Below are 22,579 nucleotides of genomic sequence, written 5' to 3' on the forward strand. Positions count from 1 at the left end.
ATACTCCTAGCTATGGACCCCCCTCAAAAACTAAAAATAACTTCCCATTTACACCCTTCAAATGTCTCACTTCTATCCCTCCTCAACACAGTCATCCCTGAGCTGAAGTTGTACGAACTTAACACAGTCGTTCGCATAGGTTGGTCCCTCCAGAACACTCTTCACTGAACTCCTTCCAATTAATCACTCTCTTTGATAATGAGATTCCTAGAACGGAACACAATTTCTGGCAGAGTCGCAATGGAGCTGCAGAAAGGAAATCTATTACGCTCTATTCATTGATAGCATGTCTCTATGTATGCAGCCTGTAATTTCACCCATCTTTTCTTTGCAACTGCCACATCACATTGCAAACTCATGCCAACTCTCTCTTGGCATTACTTTTCTCCAGGTTTCTTCCTCCCCAAAGAATATCTGGCATTTAGATTGTTTCTTTCCAGATATTTCAGACTGCATTTGTCCAAGTTGAATCACACTCTGATTCTCTGTCCATCTGTCTAATCTAATGGATCCTTTTGTTTTATTACTCTGCCCTCACTGGTATTTGTACCATCTTTCAATTTAATATTACTTGCAAAATTCATTAATGTGGTGTTTATTTCCTCTTACAAATCAATAATGAAGATACTAAATACGACTAGACCTGACCCAGGTCCCTGCTGGACTCCCCTGGCCTCACACACCATCTCTATACTTGGATGTTTAAACATTACCATTTTTATATAGCCCATAATCAGGGAGAGTTCATGACCTGCTCTGAACAGAATATACACACACTGTATAAAGTCCAAATGTATTATCTTTCTGGGGCTTGGGCTTTACTGGACAAAATGTTGAAATTAAAAAACAAACAAACCAAAAAAACCCCCAACAACCAAAACTTCATCCAGTTCTCTACAGTTGGTTGAAAAATACTGGGAAAAATAATTCCCGTTCCCTTTTTTGGTTCTTTTTAAACCAGTTTTATATTTAGCATAGTTTAGTCACCACAAATATTAAAAGCCACATGAGCTTACATTCCTTTTGCTCACTCAAGAAGCAATATGGCATTTTGAGGTGGAAGTATTTATCACCTTAAAAACCCAAGGATAAAACTGAGTAATACACAACAATACCACATTTATTTTATTTTATTGATATTCATTAGTGAAGAAAATTTAAATTTTATCTTTCTGATGTGTTACACCTGCTTTCTGGTGATTGGACAGCTCCTATTGTTTACTTAAAGGCGAAATAATAATATACTTTCCAAATTGCATGATTAGCTTTTACATTTTTAATTCTCATATGGTATTGCTCTCTCTCTCTCTGGGTACATAAAATGGCCCATAAAAATCAATGATTTTTCAGATCTAATTGTTATTCTATCTAGTTTTAAAGATACATTCAAATAAAAAGATTTAAAGTTACTTGCAATAAGTGCACATATACAACAGCAAATGGAGCTGATGACATTTTACTAAAACTTTTTTTAAAGTTCACAGAATAAATAGAAGTCTTCAAACACATGCAGTATTTGGCTCATGTGTTTTCTCTCAAAATATCACTGCACTATTGTAATATCTACTTCATTCAAAGGCATCCTTCTCTTGTAACAAAGACTAAAAGACAGTTCCATTCATACAAGAAATTATCAGTGCTAATGATTTAGTAACAGTCTGGTACACATAGCAATTTGCGGCAATTACATGTAGTGCAGTAGTAGTGGCAATAAATAAACGGGCTGCTTGGTTTTAAACTTCACAGAGACTACAAGGAAAAAAGAAGGTCCTGATTTTTTAAATCAAAGCTCAAAAACAATCTTTTCTTGGCCACGGGAATAAGATCTTTTTTGTCCATTTCTATTTTAAGAGCTAACAAATATTCCTGCAAGCACCTAGCATAAAATTGGGCGGGACAGGAAAGAAAATTCTAACAAATACTGGACTTTCCTGATTGAAAGCATATGGGCTTATTATAGCGGGGGGATAAAAATGTTTTCAAATGGCTGTTACTTCTGGCAAGTTTACAACACCTGGATGGAAACAGGTTTCTATGAAAAATGATGAAAGCTAAGTAGAAAATATTCTCACCCTGTTATAAAACCACTTAGTGGATTGATTTCTTTAGATATATAAAACCTGTAGCGAAAAGGTAAATATAAGGTCAAAAGCTGCTTTCCCTTGCTTGTACCATATTCTGTTACTAAATACTTTTGTGGTTCTTCCCTGCATGATATTTCAAGCACACACCTGTTTCAAAGACTGCTTTTGCTAAACAATCTTTTCAAACAAGACTGTTTTCCGATCTATTCAGTGACTCTGGCTCCCAGGAAGTGGTTGCCATGTTATCTTGTGAAGTGTGAAAACTAATCTCTTTAAGGATAGTTTGTAAGGTGTGATTTTCAGTATCAGCAAGAGAACACAATGTAAAGCATTTTTCCTTCCACAGTCCAGTGCAATATTGAAAATAATAAAGTGAATCACACAGAATACAGATGTGCCAGAAGAAACAGCAGTAGTGGAAATGTGTCATTTTTCCAGGCACGTAGCAGGCCCGTTGACCTCAAAACACAGTACTAGTTCAAGTTTATCATACCAGGAAAAAAACAAAAAACAAAAAAATGTCTCATCTATTCAAGCATAACAGCCACACAATAACCCACTTCATCCACAATGGCAAAATGAAATTAACACAGATGCTAAGCTGACTACTCTGTTTAGCACTTACCAAAGCACAAATGCTCCCTGCTGCTGTTATTCCAATGTCTCAGGTAACATGGTCAATAATCTTGCTATGCTAGGTCAAGTTAGGCTAGCTACAGAATTCATTTTCTTCTATCCATGGATTGTTGGGTTCCTCCCCCCGCCTTCAGTGCATCTTTAAAAAAAACAACCACCTTTCAGAAGGTTAGCAAGTTAAACCCTAATACAGCAACTGCAGTGTCAGAACATTTTGCACTCAACTGAACAGTAAAATAAACAAATTCGTTACAATATATCTGGTACATATTTACAAATTGTACAAAGTTTACACACTTCTCCCATTAGGCACAAAGTTGATTTGTCAAACTCAGGAGGCAATGGAAGAAAAAAAAAATTGCAGGCAGGTTCTTGGTATCTCTTTAAAAGACTAGCCATAAAAATTAAGTCCTTCATCGTAAGCTAGTTTGCTTAGGGAGCTTGGCTCCCATTAGGATGCCAGAAGTGAGAGTTGCAGGGCCCTTCATCTGCATGCTGGAACCCACCATGGTTGGGAAGCTCCGATTCCTTCGAATGCCAGTGTTCAGCTGAATACCGCCAATGGCACTTGTTGCAGAAGGGCAGCCCAACTGAAGGCCTTCTGGGGCCAAGCCTCGGGGAACAAAGGCCCTTACTGGTCCTTGAGCCCCACAGAGAAGAGGTCCCTCGTCATCAGTTAAGGGAGGCGCTTGCGTTTGCCCCGAGCTAACTACTTTGGCAATTCCAAACCGCTTTACTTTGTCCACAAGGTTAAGGTTGGAGACAGACACATCGGTCTGACTCTCACTGTTCCTGATGTTCTTTTTCTCTCTCACCTCCTTCAAAATGGAACTAGCAGGTTTGGAAGCGAGGAAGTTGTCATATGGAGGGCTGGTGCACTTGAACTCAAAAGCGGGTGGGGAAGAAGAGGGAGTCTGCATAGGTGAGTTCGGAGGAGTGGAAGGAATGATCGCCATTTTAGGAGAGTACGGGTTCAGGATGGTGCCCCTGCTGGCCCTCTCCCAGCTTTGTGGATTGTACACTGCTGCTGAGATCCCTCGTTCTTTAAGCAGCCACACCAGGCCCAAGGATGTGCTCATCGTAGTTGTGGATTCCCGAAGGTTAGTGAAGGATTCTGCCAAGCTTAGACGCCGAGGGGTGCATGGGGTAGCGACCGGAGTGCCTTTCAAATTGCCAAGGCTGCCGCAAGCTGGAGTAGGTGCCGCATTAAGGCTGAAAACAAAGGAAGAAAAGGTGAATTAATGAGCCCGGGTAAATATTTTCAACAGGAACAAGTATACCATTTATAAGGGAGCCTGAAAAACTGACGCAAAAGATCCGCCGACTCTTGGGAACGCTGGATACAGGACATTGAGTTCTAAAGATCATCACTTTGAACATCTGGAGCTCAGCTTTAAACATCATTTTTGTCCAGCAAGGCTGGATGAATGATTTCCCAGCACCCCGCGTCAAACATCCTTTGACGTAACCACAAATAAATGGTCTTTAATAATTCAGCTGCTAGAGCGTTTCCTCTTCGGCTCGAATGGGATCAGGACTTGGCCCTAACTCCCAATGACTTCAATAGGGAAAGGTTTAAGTAAATTGGAGTTTGACCACTGACTTCAATGAGACCAGAATATGGATCAGAGCGGCAACTCCCCACCCACCAAACTGCTAATGGTTCCAGTAATGCTGTATCTTGCTATTCCATGAGAGTAGCAGGTGGGTAGCAGAAACCATTATGATCAATTGGCTGCAGAAGTGGTTGTAACAGAGAAGCTGGGAGTTGGTATTTTCACCATCTGTCTGATTAAAACCAGCCCTTTTATTAAACTATTAAACTGAGGGAAAAAAAGGGGGGGGGGGGAAAGACTTGTGCCCTGATTTTCAGAGGTGCTGACCACTCACTACCAGAAAGACTCCCATTAGGTACTCCACACCTTTGAAAAAAGCAGGCCACTGATTATCAATAGTTTGTTAGTTGAGTAATGGATAACTCAGTAGCAAACCAAATACTATATGGGTGAGTTTTATTGTTATGTTTGGTGTCCACAAATTTCATGCTTATTTGCATAGTCTTGAACCAGGGAAAGCACTGAACATCCACTGCCCAACCCTCTCCCATCTAAAGAAACAAAACAATCCCAACAGCAGGTCAGAAGGTGCAGGTCAGGAACACCCAGCACAGTAAATATAAAACACCGGCAACAAAGGCTGTAAACACACATGCAGGCATATTTCTTGGATCTGACCAATAGCATTTTTGATTCTATTGGTTAAAAAAATGTATAACCGTTGGCACTAATTTTGAGGAGTTTCCCTCTCCCCAGTGGCTGGTCCTTCTCACATGAATGAGGATTCAGCTTAACTTGCATTTCTGCGCTTATTGGAGGATTGGCTCACCTCAGAGATTCACGGCAGCCCTCAGTTTGGCCACTTTTGCTCGTGGCTCAAACCTGCCGTTCACTCAGCTAACCTCATCACTGGCCAGCATGGAGAAAGGGAGGAGAACAATCCCCGCAGCATCTGCTGACCCACCTAGTGGGTCGGGGGATAGGCCAGGGACCTTCCTCTCTGGTGGGACCCACAGTCCAGGTCACCTCCTCTTGTCTCAGATAGGGAGTTGAGGGGGATGGGTGGAAATGGGGCCTGCCCTCTACTCCGGGTTCCAGCCCAGGGCCCTGTAGATTGCAACTGTCTACAGTGTCTCTTGTAACATCTGCGTGACAGCTACAACTCCCTGGGTTACTTCCCCATGGCCTCCTCCCAACACCTTCTTTATCCTCACCACAGCACCTTCCCCCGGCGTCTGGTAACGCTTGTACTTCACAGTCCTCCAGCAGTATGCCTTCTCACTCTCAGCTCCTAGTGCCTCTTGCTCCCAGCTCCACACACGCACCTCACTAACTGAAGTGAGGTCCTTTTTAAAACCAGGTGCCCTGATTAGCCTGCCTGTCCTAACTGATCCTGGTAGCTTCTTAATTGGCTCCAGGTATCCTAATTAGCCTGCCTTAATTGCTTCCAGCAACTTCCTGATTGTTCTGGAACAGCCCATTATCTTACTCAGGGAAAAGGAACCTGCTTAATCTGGGGCTAATATATCTACCTTCTATCATGCTCCTGTAGCCATCTGGTCTGACCCTGTCACTCAGGTGAATTCCAAAATGCTTTACAGACTTTAGAGAGTCATTTCCAACTATAGGGATATCCTCACAGTTTACTGAAATGCAACCTCTTTGGCCATGTCTCAATGAGCAAAAAAATGTTTTTTCAGTCCAGTTTAACTCCCCTTAATGGCTGCATAAACAGAGTTTAGTGCCTTTAAAAATGTTTGAAAGGGGTAAGCTGTGTCTACACGGACACTAAGGGGGAGGTTCATCTGAGCTAAGCCTAAGGCTTGCCTGCTCTTCTAAATGTACCAAAATAGCTATTCTGGAATGATTATTTTGGTACATATCCAACTGCAGACAAGCCCTAAATCAAAACATGCACCTTTTTCTCCCATGCAGACAATATCGTAGGGTTTGCTGAGACTGGTCCTGTTTTAACTCTAGGGGCAGGTCTATGCTTCAAACAGTGCATTGGCGCAGCTGTGTCACTATGGCGGTTTAATGAAGATGCTCTACACCAATGGGAGAGAGTTCTAGTCAGTGTAGTTAATCCACCTCCCCGAGAGGTGATAGCTATGTCAATGGGAGAAGCTCTCTCGCCATCACAGTGCTGTCTACCCCGGGGGTTAGGTCGGTGTAACTATGTTGCACAAGGGTGTGCATTTTTCACACCCCTGAGTGACGTAGTTATACCAATGTAAGTCTGCAGGGTAGACCAGACCTAGGTAATGGATTGCCAATTAACTCAAGTTAATTTACACTACTTCAAATGCAAGTCAACACACTCCACAAATACTTCAACTCAGCCTAATTGGCATTTGAAAATTAATTAATTTGAATGAAGACAGGACCACAAACTCTAAACTAGACATATCCTGAAGGGGTGTAACATGGTGGCTTTTTATTTATTTATTTATTTATTTATTTAAGACAGTTGTAAAGAACCCATCATTAAAAGCACAGTTTTCAAGCTTATAAGTACCATTTAAGGAAGTCCAAGTCCTGTCCCTTTTCTGTGGCCAAGTAAGGCCTCCGCAAGCAGGACCAGCATAGTTCTGCAGTGAAAGATCAGGTAGCAGCCCATGCCCTGCACTCTGTGCTCTGCTGGGATTCCCTGCGCCTCAGCAGTGGACCCATAACAACACAGATCTGTTGACTATTCTAGAAAGAGAACATGTCAGTCCCCAGAGGCTACTCATTTTACTCTGCAGCTGTAGTTTGTCAAAGGGAAATCCAAATAAGGCCAGATATGAAGTGCAATAAAGCACGGTGTTTGAATAGCTAAAGCAGTTTATCCATCATAATTTGAAAAGCATCTTCTCTCAGCTACTATGGAATGTATTTCCTTGCACCACCTGGTGGCTTTTACCTGTAAGTGCAGCACTTGTCTCCAGTGCCAAATAGCTTGACATGCAGATGTACTGGGTTTAGTCTTTACCTATTACATTTCCTCACTGCTTGTCTGGGCAGTGAGCAATGTTGGGGGAGGACCTCTCATTGTAGCTGGGAAAATAACACGTCACCAATGTGTACATACACACACACGGTGCAAGGCTGTGAAAGGGGGGAGGCTAGTGAGGAACTTTTCCTATGGCAATAGATTAAAGCTGAAACTTCATACCTCTGATTAGTTTGGCAAAATTAACAGCAATGGACAACATGACAAACAGTATAGTACATCTCCTCAATTGGCTAAGAGTAGGGGTTCAAAAGCATGGGGGCTGGGAATAGAGAAAACAGGAGAAAGTTTACTCTGTGAACTGATTTTTAGTGTGAGACCAAAGAAATGTTGGAAACTAAACTTGGGACACTACAGATAATGGTCAATTTTTAAAGACGTCCTATTTAAAAAACAAACAAACACACACACACACACACCCCACCACTGTCATAGGTATTCTGTTCCATTTCAAATTATGGACTAAATTGCTTTTGGCCTCCTTAGTGACTACCTTATTGTCAAGTATGCCCTCAGTCACAGTCCTTCCGACTCCAATTTGATTTTATTTCCAGAAACTCAGGCTCACATTTCTGCTGCGCTGTCATTGCAGATACACATTAAAATGCAACAGAGAGCCAGTGCTGCATGAAAACAGCTTTTATATTGGCATCACTTTCTTAGCAGTGCCTTAATTGGGAATACTATGCCGACCCAACAAAACCACTGCAGGGTAGCCCAAATACAATCACAAAAACAAAAACAAATAAAAACCCAAAGGGGCCTAAATGCTTCAAACTAGGGACTGCTTCAGGGTAAGGTCAAGGAAAATCAGCACCTTGCTTTGCTACATGAAATTTAGTCCGATTAGAATGTAACCTGGGTTAGAATGTTAGGTCAGAATGTAACCAAGTGGGTAAATATCTACGCTTTTTGAGTTAGCTGGTGCCACACACACTAGAATTTCTTCTACATGACCCTGCCAGCACAGACACTGCTGTAAGTGTTGCTCACCCCCTGCCACGTTGGGTCATAGTGTCTGCCCTATATCTCCTCTCAGCATAACGTGACATAATGTAGTTTCATCCTCCTCCTCACATGACCTGTGAAGAATCATTTATAGTTTAAGAAGCTCCTCCTCACCAACAGTTCTGTTGACAGCATCACATATTTCTGAATGAATGGTGCCAGGGCAACCTAAGTCCCTGAGAATTTGCTAAAATGAAGCTGAGTTTAGTTACTGGTTGTAGGCAATTTGTTAAGTTTAGTAACCAATGAATCTCAAGAAGATTGTTAAGGCCATTATTAACAGCGCTTCAACAATGTCTACATTTTAGGAGAGATGTTGAAGCAAAACAAAAGTAACTTATTTAAATGGTGGTGCTGGAAGGGAAAAGCCACTCATAGCACGGTTCTTAATTTATACCACACAGAAGTGTAAGTGTAAACAGTTCCATTTCCCATAATGAATTTGTACTTCATTTCCAAATACCCACAATCCAGCAGGTGTTCACATTCCCTGAATTCTCAAAAGTTCTGCTTTGGCCACCAGTACTCGGAGCCAGTCTGATTTCTAAGCACTGCCCTTCATGAATCTAGATCTCTGAATTGGCTCATGAATGAGGAAAACAGTGGTACTCTCCCTTGAGGAGGCTGAAGATGGTGGAAGGGGGAGAAAACTGGGTGTAGTCTTTCTAAATGGAAAAAATACTTTATATACCAGCCTCCAACTAGTTATGGTGGGTCCATCTTTAGGTGTGAAATCCACTCACTGTCTTTAGTCATCAAATCCTAACGCTCTTGACTAACACTGTGCCTATTAGTGCCAATTATTATGAGACGACCTGTTCACTAGGTACTAGATTGAAACCATCAATTCATTTTCAAACAGTCACTCTGATGTGTGGCAGGGGGCCCTCAGCAGCTTAAAATTCCTCCATCAAATTGAAGAGAGCATTTGAACAATTTCTTGGCTTCTTGTTGAGACCTTTCCCTCCCCACATCTAGCCAGCACTGAATCCTCTCCTCAGGAGAGGAGAGTTATCTCTGGAGCTTCTAAAATTACCTCTTTGCTTTATTTATTTTTTTATTTATTTATTTGCTCCCCTTGTACCAAGGGCCAGATATTTTCAAATATTTTCCTGAGGAACGTATAATACATTCTTAGTCTCGCCAATGGTTGTTTAAATGGGATAACAAATGAATAGACTCATTAGTCCCTCACTCTTCTCTACAGGTGAAATGTACCCCTGTGCAGAGAGGCAGCACAAAGCCTGTGTGCCACTTAAGTCTTACTTAAAGCATATTTTGAGGGTTTAAGTGGACATAGGGCTCCTTGTGCTGGTGCTCTGTGCTGGGGTGAGTTTCACCCTCAGACCATTCACACATTTGGTACTTAGGATTTATAACCAGTTGGGGGGGGGGGGGCAGTGGGTACACTTTTATGGAACCCCTTTGTTCAAATACTGGTAGTATACCACTGGGCTAAGAGACTTGCAGCTTCTGACCTGTGCCAGATTTGAATGGCAGAAGGTAGATTCTGCAATATCTCAACTGGCTTGGTAAATCCAGGCATTACACCTCCTTTCAGAATGGGAGGTGGTTGAGAGATTTGGCAGGGAGCTTGAAAGAACACATTTCAGTTTGTTATTCCCTCTCTCCGCCACCCCCATGCATACCATTACTATTCCCTTGCTTATGCCATTCCTTTGCTTTTCCTCCCTATGGGACTGTGGCATCCCTGAACTGTTTGTGTGTCATTGAAAACCCTTACCTTGGAGTGACTCGTGTGAGCTCATCAGAAGGGTGCAGAATGCGGCAGGTGGTGAAGGTGAAGGTGGAGTTGGTTTGTGACATGCACTTCCCAGGATGATGTACTAAATTAAAAAAAAAAAAAGGCAAATTCTTTGCATGTATATATAAAAAGAAAATAAAAAGTTCAGTGTGCTCACAAACAGATGCAAAAAGTGATGTGATACCTTGGACTGGATCGATGCAGGGAAGGTGAAATATACAAGCTTACTGGGTTATTGGAATTGGCACCCATTCTGCAAACCAATCTCCACAAGTCTAAGTTTATTATGACAATATAAAAATTGTTGCTAAATTTTCCCACCATTACTTTCACCAGTCTAGTTTCACTGGTGCTGTCAAATCTTGCTCCAAACAGGTTCAGATGATACAGTACTTAAAATGCCAGCTGCTGCCACCACCAACACCCTTGACAGTGGCAGCAACAGTGGGAAATTACAGGAAAACATTCCCAGTGCAGACAAGTTTTCAGAGCATCTACAACATACTGAACACTGATGCAATTCAGCTTCTGGATTGATCCAGGTAAAGGCATCTCCATTACCTTTCATTTCAGTAATGGATCCAGCTATGCTATGTAGGCTAAAGCTACAGAAACCATTACTAGTAAGTTTCAGAATGTATAGCGACTCCTCTCTATCCAACTTTCACATCCATACAGAGGATACTTTTAAAATTTTGGATCCAGTACTGTACATCTGTGACATTTCCTTGTTTTTTTAAGACAGAATATCCTCAGCTGCAGTAGATAGCAATTTTTGATTGTTCATAAGTATATGCTGTGACAAGTATAGAAAAACATTTTGGTATTGCCAACCGTTACTTAATTGTAAAAATGTCAGCTCTTACATTCTGATCACAGTATAGATAATCTGGAAAAGGGGGTGATCTGGTTTGTAGGGAAAAGAAACATTAAGTGGTTAAGCTGATGTACTTAAGTTCTTAGCAGAATGGTGGGTTTTTTAATTTATTTTTTATTTGCTATACAATGCAGCTGTGGAATATATTCTATTGCAAACTAATCAGAAAGTTTAGGAGCCATGCATCTGAAAAGCTTGAGGAACAACCAAAGAAGTTAAATACTATAATAAAAGATATCATGATTGCATAGGTTATTTACTATCTGAGCTTTTAAAAATTAGTGGTGTCCAAAACAACATGCACAATAAACCATGCGTGTGATTTCCTTCCCCACCCCAGTCCTCTGCGGCATTTCCTGACTAGGCCACATTTTACTGTTGCAGTATGTGACTGATTGACAGATTGCCTGGAACAGACACCACACACCATTCAGAACTTCCAGAGAGTCTCAGAAACAAGCAAGGCAGGTTCTGATTGTGACTGTATTTCCTCTTTCATTTGAAATATATTACAGCTCAAATACTCATGTGCAGCCAGGCAGTCCTTAAAGAAAGTAGGATATCCACAGGGTATAAGGTGTAAGAAAAAGCATGAGCAAAGTGAAAGGTGAAAACAGAAACGCAAGTGTCTAAGCACGTGACAGGTGATTCAATACGAAGCTAGTTTCTCCATCTTTTTAATAATAGGAAACATTGCCATGTATTAATGGAAGTTAATGTTTTTGGTTAAACTCACTGGGGTATCCTGTTCGGAAGTTTGGTTGTTAGTACAGTATTTTAAAAAAAAAAAAAAAAAAAAGCCAACCAGCTCTACTTCACCTCCACAGATGATAATTATGACGGTTCAGGAATCCCGTTGCTTTAGAGATTAGTGAGAGCAATGTATTTATCTACTGTATAAGTGAGCACAGCCTAGCAATCATGATTCTCTGTATATCATTGAAAATTAAAATAAAAGCTGGAGAAAGATCTCAAATAATGGTCAAGAAAAAAGTTATTTGGTGAAAACATCAAAGGACAGAAAGTTGAGATATAACAGTTCTTGCTAGATGACAAATAAAAACAGAACAATGCAATGCTGGTTTTAGATTGTGAGCCCAGCCCAATTATGCACATGGCTACAGAAAACTAATCATATTTCCCTCCCCTATTGATTGCAGTGGTCACTGAAGAATGCACCAATTGTGCTTCCTCTCAGATTTGAAATGGGCACATTGAAGATATAGCTGCATTAGCAAAAGCAAAACTTGTAATTAATGAGTCTGTGAGATAGGAAAAGGCTGCTAAAAGTACAGCGTCACTGATCCCAGTAGTAAGGGATACATCAAAATGATTAAAGAGAAATCAATATTCAAAGCCATAGATTTAACCCTCCAAAATACCACTAGGAGAACGTGGACCAGCTTCACCCTCCATCAGTCAACAAAGAAGTCTATCAGATTGCCGTAGTATTTTCCATCCTTTGAACACAATATGAAGAGAGTAAGAACCCATCATTGTGAATGATCAGTACCACCCAAAGTTCAGGAAATGCAAACAAAAGACTTATTCCTAAGCAAACCATCCTACAGAACATGAGTCAGATCCTGAGCTGGTGTAAACTGGTGTGGAACTCAAGGGGACTATGTAGATTTACACTAGTTGAGGATCTGGCCTGTGACATTTAAAATAATACTTTTCTGCAGAAGTCATCAAATTATCAAGATACAACAGCCAACTGCATTTAAGAAGAGGAAAATGCTCTGCTCTCCCCTGCATATTCCACAACAAACATCTGCAATGCTGGCAAGGTATCTTCAGAATCCTGCCTCAGTCTGTTTTATATACATTTCATTACAGGTTTCAGAGTAGCAGCCGTGTTAGTCTGTATCCGCAAAAAGAACAAGAGTACTTGTGGCACCTTAGAGACTTACAAATTTATTAGAGCATAAGCTTTCAAAAGCTTATGCTCTTATAAGTTTGTTAGTCTCTAAGGTGCCACAAGTACTCCTGTTCTTATTTCATCACAGGGACACCTGCTAGAGCCCCTGACCATTTCTGTACTTTTATTAATAATCCTTTTTTAAAAGACAATAATTAGTGACTAAAATTCACAGTAGGATGAAAACAGAGAAATTATGCAAAACACAATTTGTTTAAAAAAAAAAAAGAGAAAAAATTCTCGAGGGGCAAAAGTGATTTTATATCAATCAGTGCAGTTTAGAGCAGCTCAGGCCTGTTTCAGGTTCAACCAGGATATCTAAAGCCTCAAGGAGCCATCCTACCAGCTAGATACAGCACAGCCATGCTCCCAGTGCTAGGGTAATACTCAACTGGCCATTTAATCTGGTTTTACGGCCCCTCTGTGCCACCAGAGAGGCACAAAGGGGCTATAGCAGAGCCTAGGGCCTGCCTCACCCGCAGAGCACTGGTAGACAAATTTGGTTAGTGGAAGAAGTGAAAAAAAAATTACTGAAATTAACAGAAACGCATTAACATATAAAACTGGGTCCAGACTCTTGTTCTCCATTATGCCAAGGATGTTGATTGATCTTGTGAGAGGCTGCACTGAGTGGAATGCATTGTACATCTTTGCACTGCAGAATATTTCTCTCATCAGATCTATAGTTCCCCTGAAATAGGTGGAGGAATTGGAGAGGTGAATCAAAGTCTTGGATGGCCACAAGACATCTAGGAGAACTTAGAGACTAGGTTTGTGTTTTTTAAAAGCTGGAGTGAGCCATTCTGTCCAGCATTTCGTATGTGGGCTTGTGCTGAGGAAAGGATCTAGTCCCTTGTCTTTGATTAGAGCGTGGGATCACTTCCCTCACCATTCTTTCGCAAAAGGACACTTGCCCTCTTTAGGGCCTGAAGCCACATTCACCTTTGCCTTCTTTAGCAGGGATTGGCTGGAAGCAGGGATGGGAGAGTGAACTGTAATTGGGAGGAACTAGCTGATCTCTTTGGTGTGGTCAGTAGGTGTTTAAAGCATTAAATATTTCTTTTATCACTGCAGTGAAATAAAAGTCATGGCTGCTTTAGAGGGGATAGGAAGGAAGGAGGATGACTAGTAATGCAAGATCCCTGCGAGGGCATCTTTTCTTCGATGGTGCTATTTTTATATGAAATATGGAGTCCAAGGGCTCGATATCCATTATTAGTACATCATCATCAACATACCCCACAGGGAAGGAGAAATGCTTGAACCTACACAGCCTGGCAAAAAACATTGTCTGTGTCATCAAGTGGCACATGGCAAAGCAGAATGGATGTTTCAGGTACTTCCTATAACTCAGCATGGCTTATTCTCCTGGACAACAGAAGATGGTAGCTCTGGCATGGAGAGAGAAAGGTCCTCTCCAAGGGGCTTTACCGTCTCTGTTGCTGGTGAACTTACAGCAGACTAATTCTGCTGATAGGAAACAGGGCGAGAAAGGGGAAGTTAATGGCTGAAAGCCTAGTTATGTCTGCTGGAGTCAAAAATCAAACAGGGATAGTCTGCCAGAACCAGCCCATGTAAAGGGGACTGAGATCATGTTTCGATTATCTGGGGGTCTCTGCTGTTCGGAGGACATAACCCTGACTGACCCACAGGCAAGTGTCTATATGACATTTTTTCTGTGATAACGCATAAAATTGACCATTTTGTCATCTATTATGCACTTCCATGAGCAAAAAGTTTTGGATGGAGAGGAGGGCAAGCAAGGTACTTCTACCTTCATCCCTCTTCAAAAGTGATGGTCTGGAGCTTCTTCTCCACCCACCATTCTGTGCTTGAGCAATGAATGGCTCTCTAAACAGCAAGCTTTTCTTGAGTTCTCTATCATGAGTTAAAATCCTGAGACACAAGAGGAGGAAGGACAGAATTACCTGGTTTTGGTGGAGAGACTGAGTCAAAGACTCAATATTAGTAATGTTATTTTACTTGGTTACTACTATCAATGGGTTTTATAGTAAAAACCCACCAAACAAACAAAAAAAAAAAAAATCCACTCCAACTCACATCTTAACAATGCCTAAGATGGTATATCAATAATTTCTTATTTGTGATACATAACACATTAATTATATTTGCATTAGAACCAAAGAATAAAACATAACTGAGCAAGGATGGTTTAATGAGTGAGCAACTGTTCAAAAGAATGGCCTGTAATGGAAGCAGATACATTAGTTCAGCAAGGGTTCTGGTATCAAACACTATTTATGTGGAATCTCTATGATTTTTCTAGGCTGTTATTGACTGAGGTCTGCTTGTCACAAAATATACAACCATACAGTACAGAAATGAAGAAGTTTCACATTTTTTAATCATTAATCTGGCTTCTACCTGACTGTAGGCAGGCTAGGATATTTGAGTCAAACTGTAATACTTTTAACAACAATAAGCAAAAATTAATATTGACAACTCTTCCTTTTACAAAACTGCCTTTCAAATATTTATACCATCTTAGAAAAGATAATACAAATGTGCATCAGCACTTTGTTTTAAATAGATATAAGTGTATTTTCATTCCTTTTCCATGTATTGCTAATAATCTCTTGTAGGCATATATTAGTCTTCCTAAAAACAACCAGACTTAAGGCATTCATTATGTACTTCCATCCTTTTAGGCACTTGTTTCGAAAATCTCCCCTTCTCTCTACCTTTAAATGCCAAGTTGTGAAAAAGAAATCAGTGCATGGGCCTGATCCTGGAATCCTCCTTCACACAAGTAACCTCATGCAAATTAAGAGCTGCAGGATCAATCCCTATGACCCTGAATCAGCCTACAGTTAAATATGCACTTAACTGCAGTGGGACTACTCAGATGCTTAAAGTATATTAAGTCCTTTGCTGGCTTAGGGCCTATATACGGAAGTCTCCATCTGAAATTGCCTTCTGTCTCATAAAAGGATTCTGTCAAGTTTTAGACCAAAAATGAGGTTTTTTATAAATATATTTCTGTACATTCTTTAATGTGATTTTGTTGCAAAAGTTACTTATCCTAGGAACTATGCTACATATTCTTGAACGCCATCTACTGGCGCTTTTCCTATTAACTAATTATTTACAAATATGCAGAATAGAACACCCCTAATCAGCCTTTATTTCAGTGAAACATTCTTTAGTGGTTCTGAAAACTTCAGCGAAAGAGCATTGTTCGAGTACCTCAACCAGACAATCTGACTACAAACTAAAACTGACTAAGTCTGGTACAATGAAGGTTTTAAAAAAAGGAAAGAAATAGCATAAAAGGTGAAAAAAATAGACGTTTAAGTGCTTTCAGCTTTAATAATCTTAGGTATTATTGGCACAAATAAGGCTATTTTTTAAAATGTATTGGGTTTTAACTAGACAGTACCCCTTTAATATCCTCACTACTTCAATTATGTTGAAAAATCCCTGATCGTGCAATTTACAATGCCTGGGCAGATGGCTGTTCCCACATGTAACCTGGAGTGCTCTGTGGACACAGCAGTTCACCCATATATTGCAGGGTCATGGGCTCAACTAGTACTGAAAAATCTTAATACCATGACCATTACTCTGGTCCCATGTGCGGAAGTTATTCAAAGCATTTACATTTGCTGCAGTTCTCAAACCTGGAGAAAAAACTCTAAAAAACATAGATCAGTCACCCGTTAGTCAGCAGAGATTTATGTCCCAACCCATCATCCAAACAGGAGGCAAACTGCACTGTCCTTCCTTTTTTGGGGCCATAAGATGTCTTCAGCACCACCCGAAAGCATCAGCCATATTTGCTCTCTTGAACCTAGATATTAGCACTTAAAGAGAATGATCATTGCAAGTGCTTATCAGCAGGCCACACAAAGCAGTCATAGCAGCTCACTTTAGCTGCCCATAAAGATGTGAACTGGAAATGCTCCTCACAACCATCTGATGGAAGGATGTGGTTCTTGGAGGTAGAAAAGACCTCTCTCATTCTTGCAGGGCAGTATGTAATCCTCAGAAGTAGACATATATGATAAATTGACATATAGCCAAAAGGCTAAGAAGATCCTACTGTTGCATATGATCCTGTAAGGGCTTATTTCCAGGAGTTGTAATATTTTTATAGCCTGCCAAGACTCATTGTAAGGAAGGTATTTTCTTGCTTCAAACGTCTCTTAAAGTGGGAATTCCACAATGGAAAAAACTTGAGTTTTTCCACAAAATGAAATTTGATCGTCCGGATTACTTTCTATATTCCCTTTGCTTTTATGTCAGTCGTGTTCTTAGAGAAGAGTTTATTCCCTGATAGCCTAGCTTCTCCACTTGCTTGATCTTGTAATGAAATCAGCCTTGTTTGTGTGACACTGCTGTACTCTCTGATGGAATGAAAATGAATGGAAGGTCACAAATAAATACATCAATCAATAAAAATCAGCATTTGATTTCACTGCAATATCAAACAAGAAGAAAAGATAAGTTGAGAAAAGCAGTTTTGCCAATATTTAAATACAGAATAGCTTTTTAAACTAATCAAAAGTAGAAAAAATATTATGAATCTCTCCCAACAAATCCTTTTGCAGCGACTGTCCCTAAAAGATAAACACTGATTGTGTACCCTAGATTTAAAATGTGCACAGCTGTAAGTAAATATTTATTTTAAGGACACTTTTCACTATAAACTGATCTGTTTGAGAGTTTCCCCAGCATGGTAGTCTCTTTGTAATTGCTTCAGGTAAGTGAATGTTCATCAGGCCCTTTTCATTAAGGAACCACAGTGCCTGTTATAACCCTCTTGCTTATATGCTTTTATCCAGTCTTTCAGGGTTTATTCCTGCCTCTTTGCAGGAGCTTTTCCTCCAGAAATTTCTTTTTCTTGAAAAGGAAAGTGTGGAAGTAGGTATATAACTCATGACTGCTGAGGTCAGACAGATATGCTCTGAGAAGCATGAGGAGTCATACCAAAGCTTCACCTGACATCAGCTACATGTTTCATCCACATTTGTTAAGAGATGGGAGTGGTTATAAGGCTCCATAAAAAAAAAGTACAATAATGACAATGTGTTGGCAATGTAAAGTCTGCATTCCAGTCATCTAACAGCATAAGAGGTGGTTGGTAACTTCCAAAGTGCTGAATTACTCCAATGCAGAAAAAAGGGAGCTGCAATCTCTCATTCCTTCACTTGAATGAGACCCATAGCAACTGCAAATCTGGCTGTGGTTCACTAATGCTGTTAGGTCCTCCACAATGGGACAGAACAGGCTATACCAAAACCTGTGCCATTTGGAGGAGGAGTTGGAGATGGAAGACAGTTCAAAGTTTTCCATGGATTTCCTTCTTCGACTTATTAAAGTTGTTTCTTCACCTTCATTCTAAAACATCTGGTAGCTTTCCCCCAATTCAGCAATGTATTTAGGCACATACCTAAACTTTAATGTGAGTAGTCACATTGCGATCAGGGGGACCACTAGTGGGACCCGTCACACATTTAGCATTAGACACTTGCCAATTTCTTTGGCATATTCAACAATTTAGGAAGACGGTTTGAGATGGTGAGAGTCTCCTGGATCGGAAGGGACTGTTCTAATGCCTTTAAACCAAACTGACAAAGAAAGAAAAAAATTGCTTTCTTGTCAAGCTTACTTACAGCTAATAATAGTTCCACAGACACTTATTTTCTTCATAATAAATACCAGTCACTAGACAATGGATTTCAAAGAGTAAAGTCCATTTTTGTAATTGCAATAGGAGTTGAAAGCATTTGGCACCTAGCAGAATCCTGCTACAATCTACAGGGAGAACTGCATCTTATATGAAGTTAGGGCACAATACTGAGAGGTGCTGAATTCCCATTCACCTTTATGTGATCTGAAGGCGCTTAGTACCTCATGGCAGGTTCCAAGCACCTTGTAAAATCCAGCCCTTAGAAGCCATCTAATTTCCTATGACTTCACACACAAAGTATAATTTCATCCAAAAGAAAAGTGCCATTCGGAAAAATGACTAGATATAAATGATTTAGTTTCATGGAAACATCAGTTTTGGCTGGGTTTGTCACTGATAAAGAACCATGTTTATTATGAAACCATAAAACCAGTGAATTGTCAGATATAAAACTACTCTTCCCTTCCAAACTTAAATCTATTTTAAGATAAATTTCAATATACCTACACTGCAAGAGAATTTGTAAACTCTGTGTAGCCACAAACTGTGACATGGCTCACAATATCCAGTGTATAAAACACTATTTTGAGTCATTTAACATATTCAGTGATGCTTTGAGTCCCAAGGATAGAATTTGGGAGTGGTTCAGTGGAAGGGAAAAACTAGTGTTTGTAAGGAACATCAGATGTGATTACTGTATCTTCCACATACAGAATACCTTTAATTCTTAGCTAGATGACAAAAATCTTTATGGGCTAAATTTTAAGAAATGTGTATTTAAGGTAATTGGACACTCAATTTGGAAAATTCCTTTGCTTAATTTTAAGTGAAGACACATTTATTTGTTTCACAAATATAACCTAGAAGCACTTTTTTCAACATTTAGCCTTACAGAATCTAGCTTTTTCTAAACAAGAATTAAAGGAATGTGGCATTATCCTTTTTGAATGTCTAGAAAAATATTATGTAAACACATAGAACGTAGTGTATATATATTATGTATATGTACACACAAACATATCACAAACCCCAGTCTCTCTCTCAATCATTTGAACGAACCACTTCCTTTTAGCAGCCTTCTCTTATCAAACTAAAAAGGAAAAATTAACCATGTGCTTTAAAAAATGTAAAACAAATTAGAAGATTTGTTAAAGAAAGAAACATTTTGAACTAATGTTAGAACGGGCATATTTTAATTGCCGCCCACACTAATGTGCAGAAGCTACACACAAAGAGACACTATGGATGATGCTCTGGAGAGATGTGAGAACAGCCCAGTAATCAATATCCTGTAAAGATGTCAATTTTACTGGACTTAATGAGGTTCCCTCACCAGACCCCTCATCATCGGCAGTCGTGGACTCCTGCATCTCCTCTGTGAAAGCCTGAGACTGGCTTGGATTATTCTTGCTGTCTGAAACAGTCACTTGTGCTTGTGACCTCTCACCTGAGGTCTCTGTGTGCTGAATTGGCGTCGAGGTAGTTAGGCCCTTGTAAGAAATGTCACCTGTCTCATCTTCTTCATAATCATTAAGGCAGTACACTTCATCGAGGTCAAGGTCCAGAGTTCTGAAGCCTTTAGTGACAACCCCAGGCCTTGGGTCTAAGATTCCGCCCAGGTGAGGCTGAGCTAGCTGCTGCCAATGATGCAGAGTGGCTGAACCTTTAAGAGGAAGAAAAAAACAAAACAAAAATCAGCAAGCAAGCCTGAGTATTTCTCTCAGCTGAACATCTGGATATTCTCATTTCACTCATCTAGGGTTCAATCCTCGTCCCACTGAAGCTCTGCCATTGGCTCCATGCTTCCAGGATTTGGTCTTTAGTTCTTGTATTTATAGGATTGTACACCGCCACAGAACTATGGCTTTTAGATTGTCCCAGACCAACATGAAATAAAGCAGTGACAAACACTAGACAAAGCCAGTGGGCCAAATCTTCCTTATTGTAAAGAGGGTAGGTAGTGCCATCCTCTTCTCAGACCATGCACGCTGGGACTAACAATACAGAATTAAAGAGAATATATATTTAAACAGCATACTAATCACCAAAATGGGCAAAGTCAGAAAAATGGGCACCAAAGATTTCTGCCCTAAGCACACACTAGAATTTACTACTGGGGACTAAGGGGAGGAGAACAATTATATAGCGGATGCTAGAAAATTATATCAATTCAAGTTTAAAGGAAGGAGGAAAACACCAATGATTTGTTTATCAATTCTAGGTACTTTTACAGCCTGTATACTACTGGAATGCACTAGTACATAAGCATACTCTACTATACCTGCAATTTCATCCTTGGGAAGTAACATTTTGGGTGTGAAAAAGGTACACTTTTAAGAGAGTAATGAAACATGAGACAATGAGCCAGCAAGAGCAATTCATCAGTGTACACATCAGTCGAGGAGTGCTGGTTATGGACCTGATCCTGCAACCACTGAAATCAGTGGAAGATTTATCATTATTTCATTGGGAGTAGGATTAAACCCTACATCAAAACCCAAGAACTCAGAAATTGCACTCTGATCAGCCCACATCAATTACTCTTTTATAATGTATAGAAAAAATATTGAGGTAATTTGCTTCAAATCCCATGCTGGTGACATACTTGAGAACATTCCTGTTCACACAACCAAGAAAATTATTCAATTCTTTTTACCAGAAAATGGTGTTTATTCAATGTGATACAATGCAATAAATAATGTGTTTGGTTTCAATGTGGTATTTAAGACTATCAATTTTCAGTTACTTGGTCTTCTACATGCAAAACCTAATGGACCATAATATTGTGGAGGGGCTGTCTTAGATGAATTAATGTCATGTATCTGAAAATACCCACAGAGTAAATTATTACTTTACATCAATAACAACAAACTACATAAAATACATTCTGGATAGTAACTGGACTTTTGGGAACAGTGAATGTAAAAAGAATGGGCCATATTTATTCTCGGTTTAGCACTACTGAAATAAATGAGTTGCCCCAGGAATGAAACTCGCCCACTGTGTTTTGAAATCAACATTTTCAGCTTATATCAGAGAAAAATCAATAATAGAAACCTTCAAGTATTTCAGTACAGACAAAGATACACATGTTGGATTAAACTGACCCTGGTACAGAGGGCCAGCAAAATGCTTATGCTCTAGCAATGTCTCTCGTTTGATGGACTACATCCAACGGAAGTTGCACATTGGCCTTGGGGTGGCCCTCTGCACTAGGGTGAATGTGACCATTTGAAAATAAATAGTTTATGGACAAAGAAAAGTAACATTTTCTCCCCAATATTTATTACTGTGCTGTTCCACATAAGTTTTCCTTTGTGCAGATTCTATTGCAAGAGATGGATAATAGAGGTGTTCAGATATTGGTGTGTCTTTTATTAAAAGCCACAAACACCCCACAGGATGTTTCAGAAAGCAAATGACAGAAACCAAAACCTCTCTGTACATGCTATTGTACAATTCTATGCAGGTTGACTTCTTGACTCCTATTCACTCCTTACGTTAAAACTTTTGGAGAAATACCCTTTTCACGTCAGACCTCACCAAAATCCACATCTTGTAGCAACTTTGTAGAAAGAAAGCAGTCAGTGGGCAAAATGAGAGCAAAAAAAGTCAAAGCCAGGTAAACTTCACTGCACACAGGAGGAAGTTTCAGCTACATCTGCATTGTGAGGAGCTACACAGTGGTATGTTATATCTCCTTCATTATAGGTTTTTTTAAAAAGTGAAAAGTAATAATGTTCTGGATTTAATTTTTTTTCTCAAAAATTACTGCAAAAGCGGAAGGCAACATAGTTTTTCTCTTACAGTTAGATATAGGGAAAGCAATAAAATGCAGAAAATTGTTTTGAGACACATCCATCATTCAAAAAACAATGAGAGTGGAAAGCAGTGCTGCTTTAAGAAGCATCTGCTACACTAAATTCTTGTAAATTATAAATTATCAGAAGGAAAATCAGAGAAAGTGGAACTATGGAGTAGAACAATTAGACTGCAGAATCACTGAGGAGAACTGAAATTTTATTTGCTTTATTCGCATGTGTAACTGTTCACAAATTTATTGAGGAAGATCAAAACTGAGAAG

At 39.9% G+C, this 22,579-nt stretch overlaps 1 protein-coding gene across 12 annotated transcripts in view; it reads right to left on the reverse strand.

The window, feature by feature from the left end:
• Positions 1 to 1,114: 1,114 nt before the first annotated feature.
• TRAK1 (trafficking kinesin protein 1) overlaps positions 1,115 to 22,579 on the reverse strand; it is a 114,847-nt gene continuing 93,382 nt past the window's right edge. For 7 of the 12 annotated variants that reach the window (XM_048838870.2, XM_075125672.1, XM_075125668.1 and 4 more), the window contains 3 exons: positions 19,829 to 20,158; positions 10,024 to 10,126; positions 1,115 to 3,932 (listed from right to left, as the gene is read on the reverse strand). In XM_048838870.2, the coding sequence (XP_048694827.1) occupies positions 3,134 to 3,932; positions 10,024 to 10,126; positions 19,829 to 20,158 (1,232 nt within the window). In that variant the 3' untranslated portion in view covers positions 1,115 to 3,133. Of the gene's footprint in view, positions 3,933 to 8,264; positions 8,354 to 10,023; positions 10,127 to 19,828; positions 20,159 to 22,579 lie in introns of all 12 variants that reach the window. The other 5 variants (XM_075125673.1, XM_048838869.2, XM_075125670.1 and 2 more) reach the window with 2 other exon arrangements.

This window comes from Caretta caretta, chromosome 2 (assembly GCF_965140235.1).
Source record: "Caretta caretta isolate rCarCar2 chromosome 2, rCarCar1.hap1, whole genome shotgun sequence".
Lineage (NCBI taxonomy): Eukaryota > Metazoa > Chordata > Testudines > Cheloniidae > Caretta > Caretta caretta.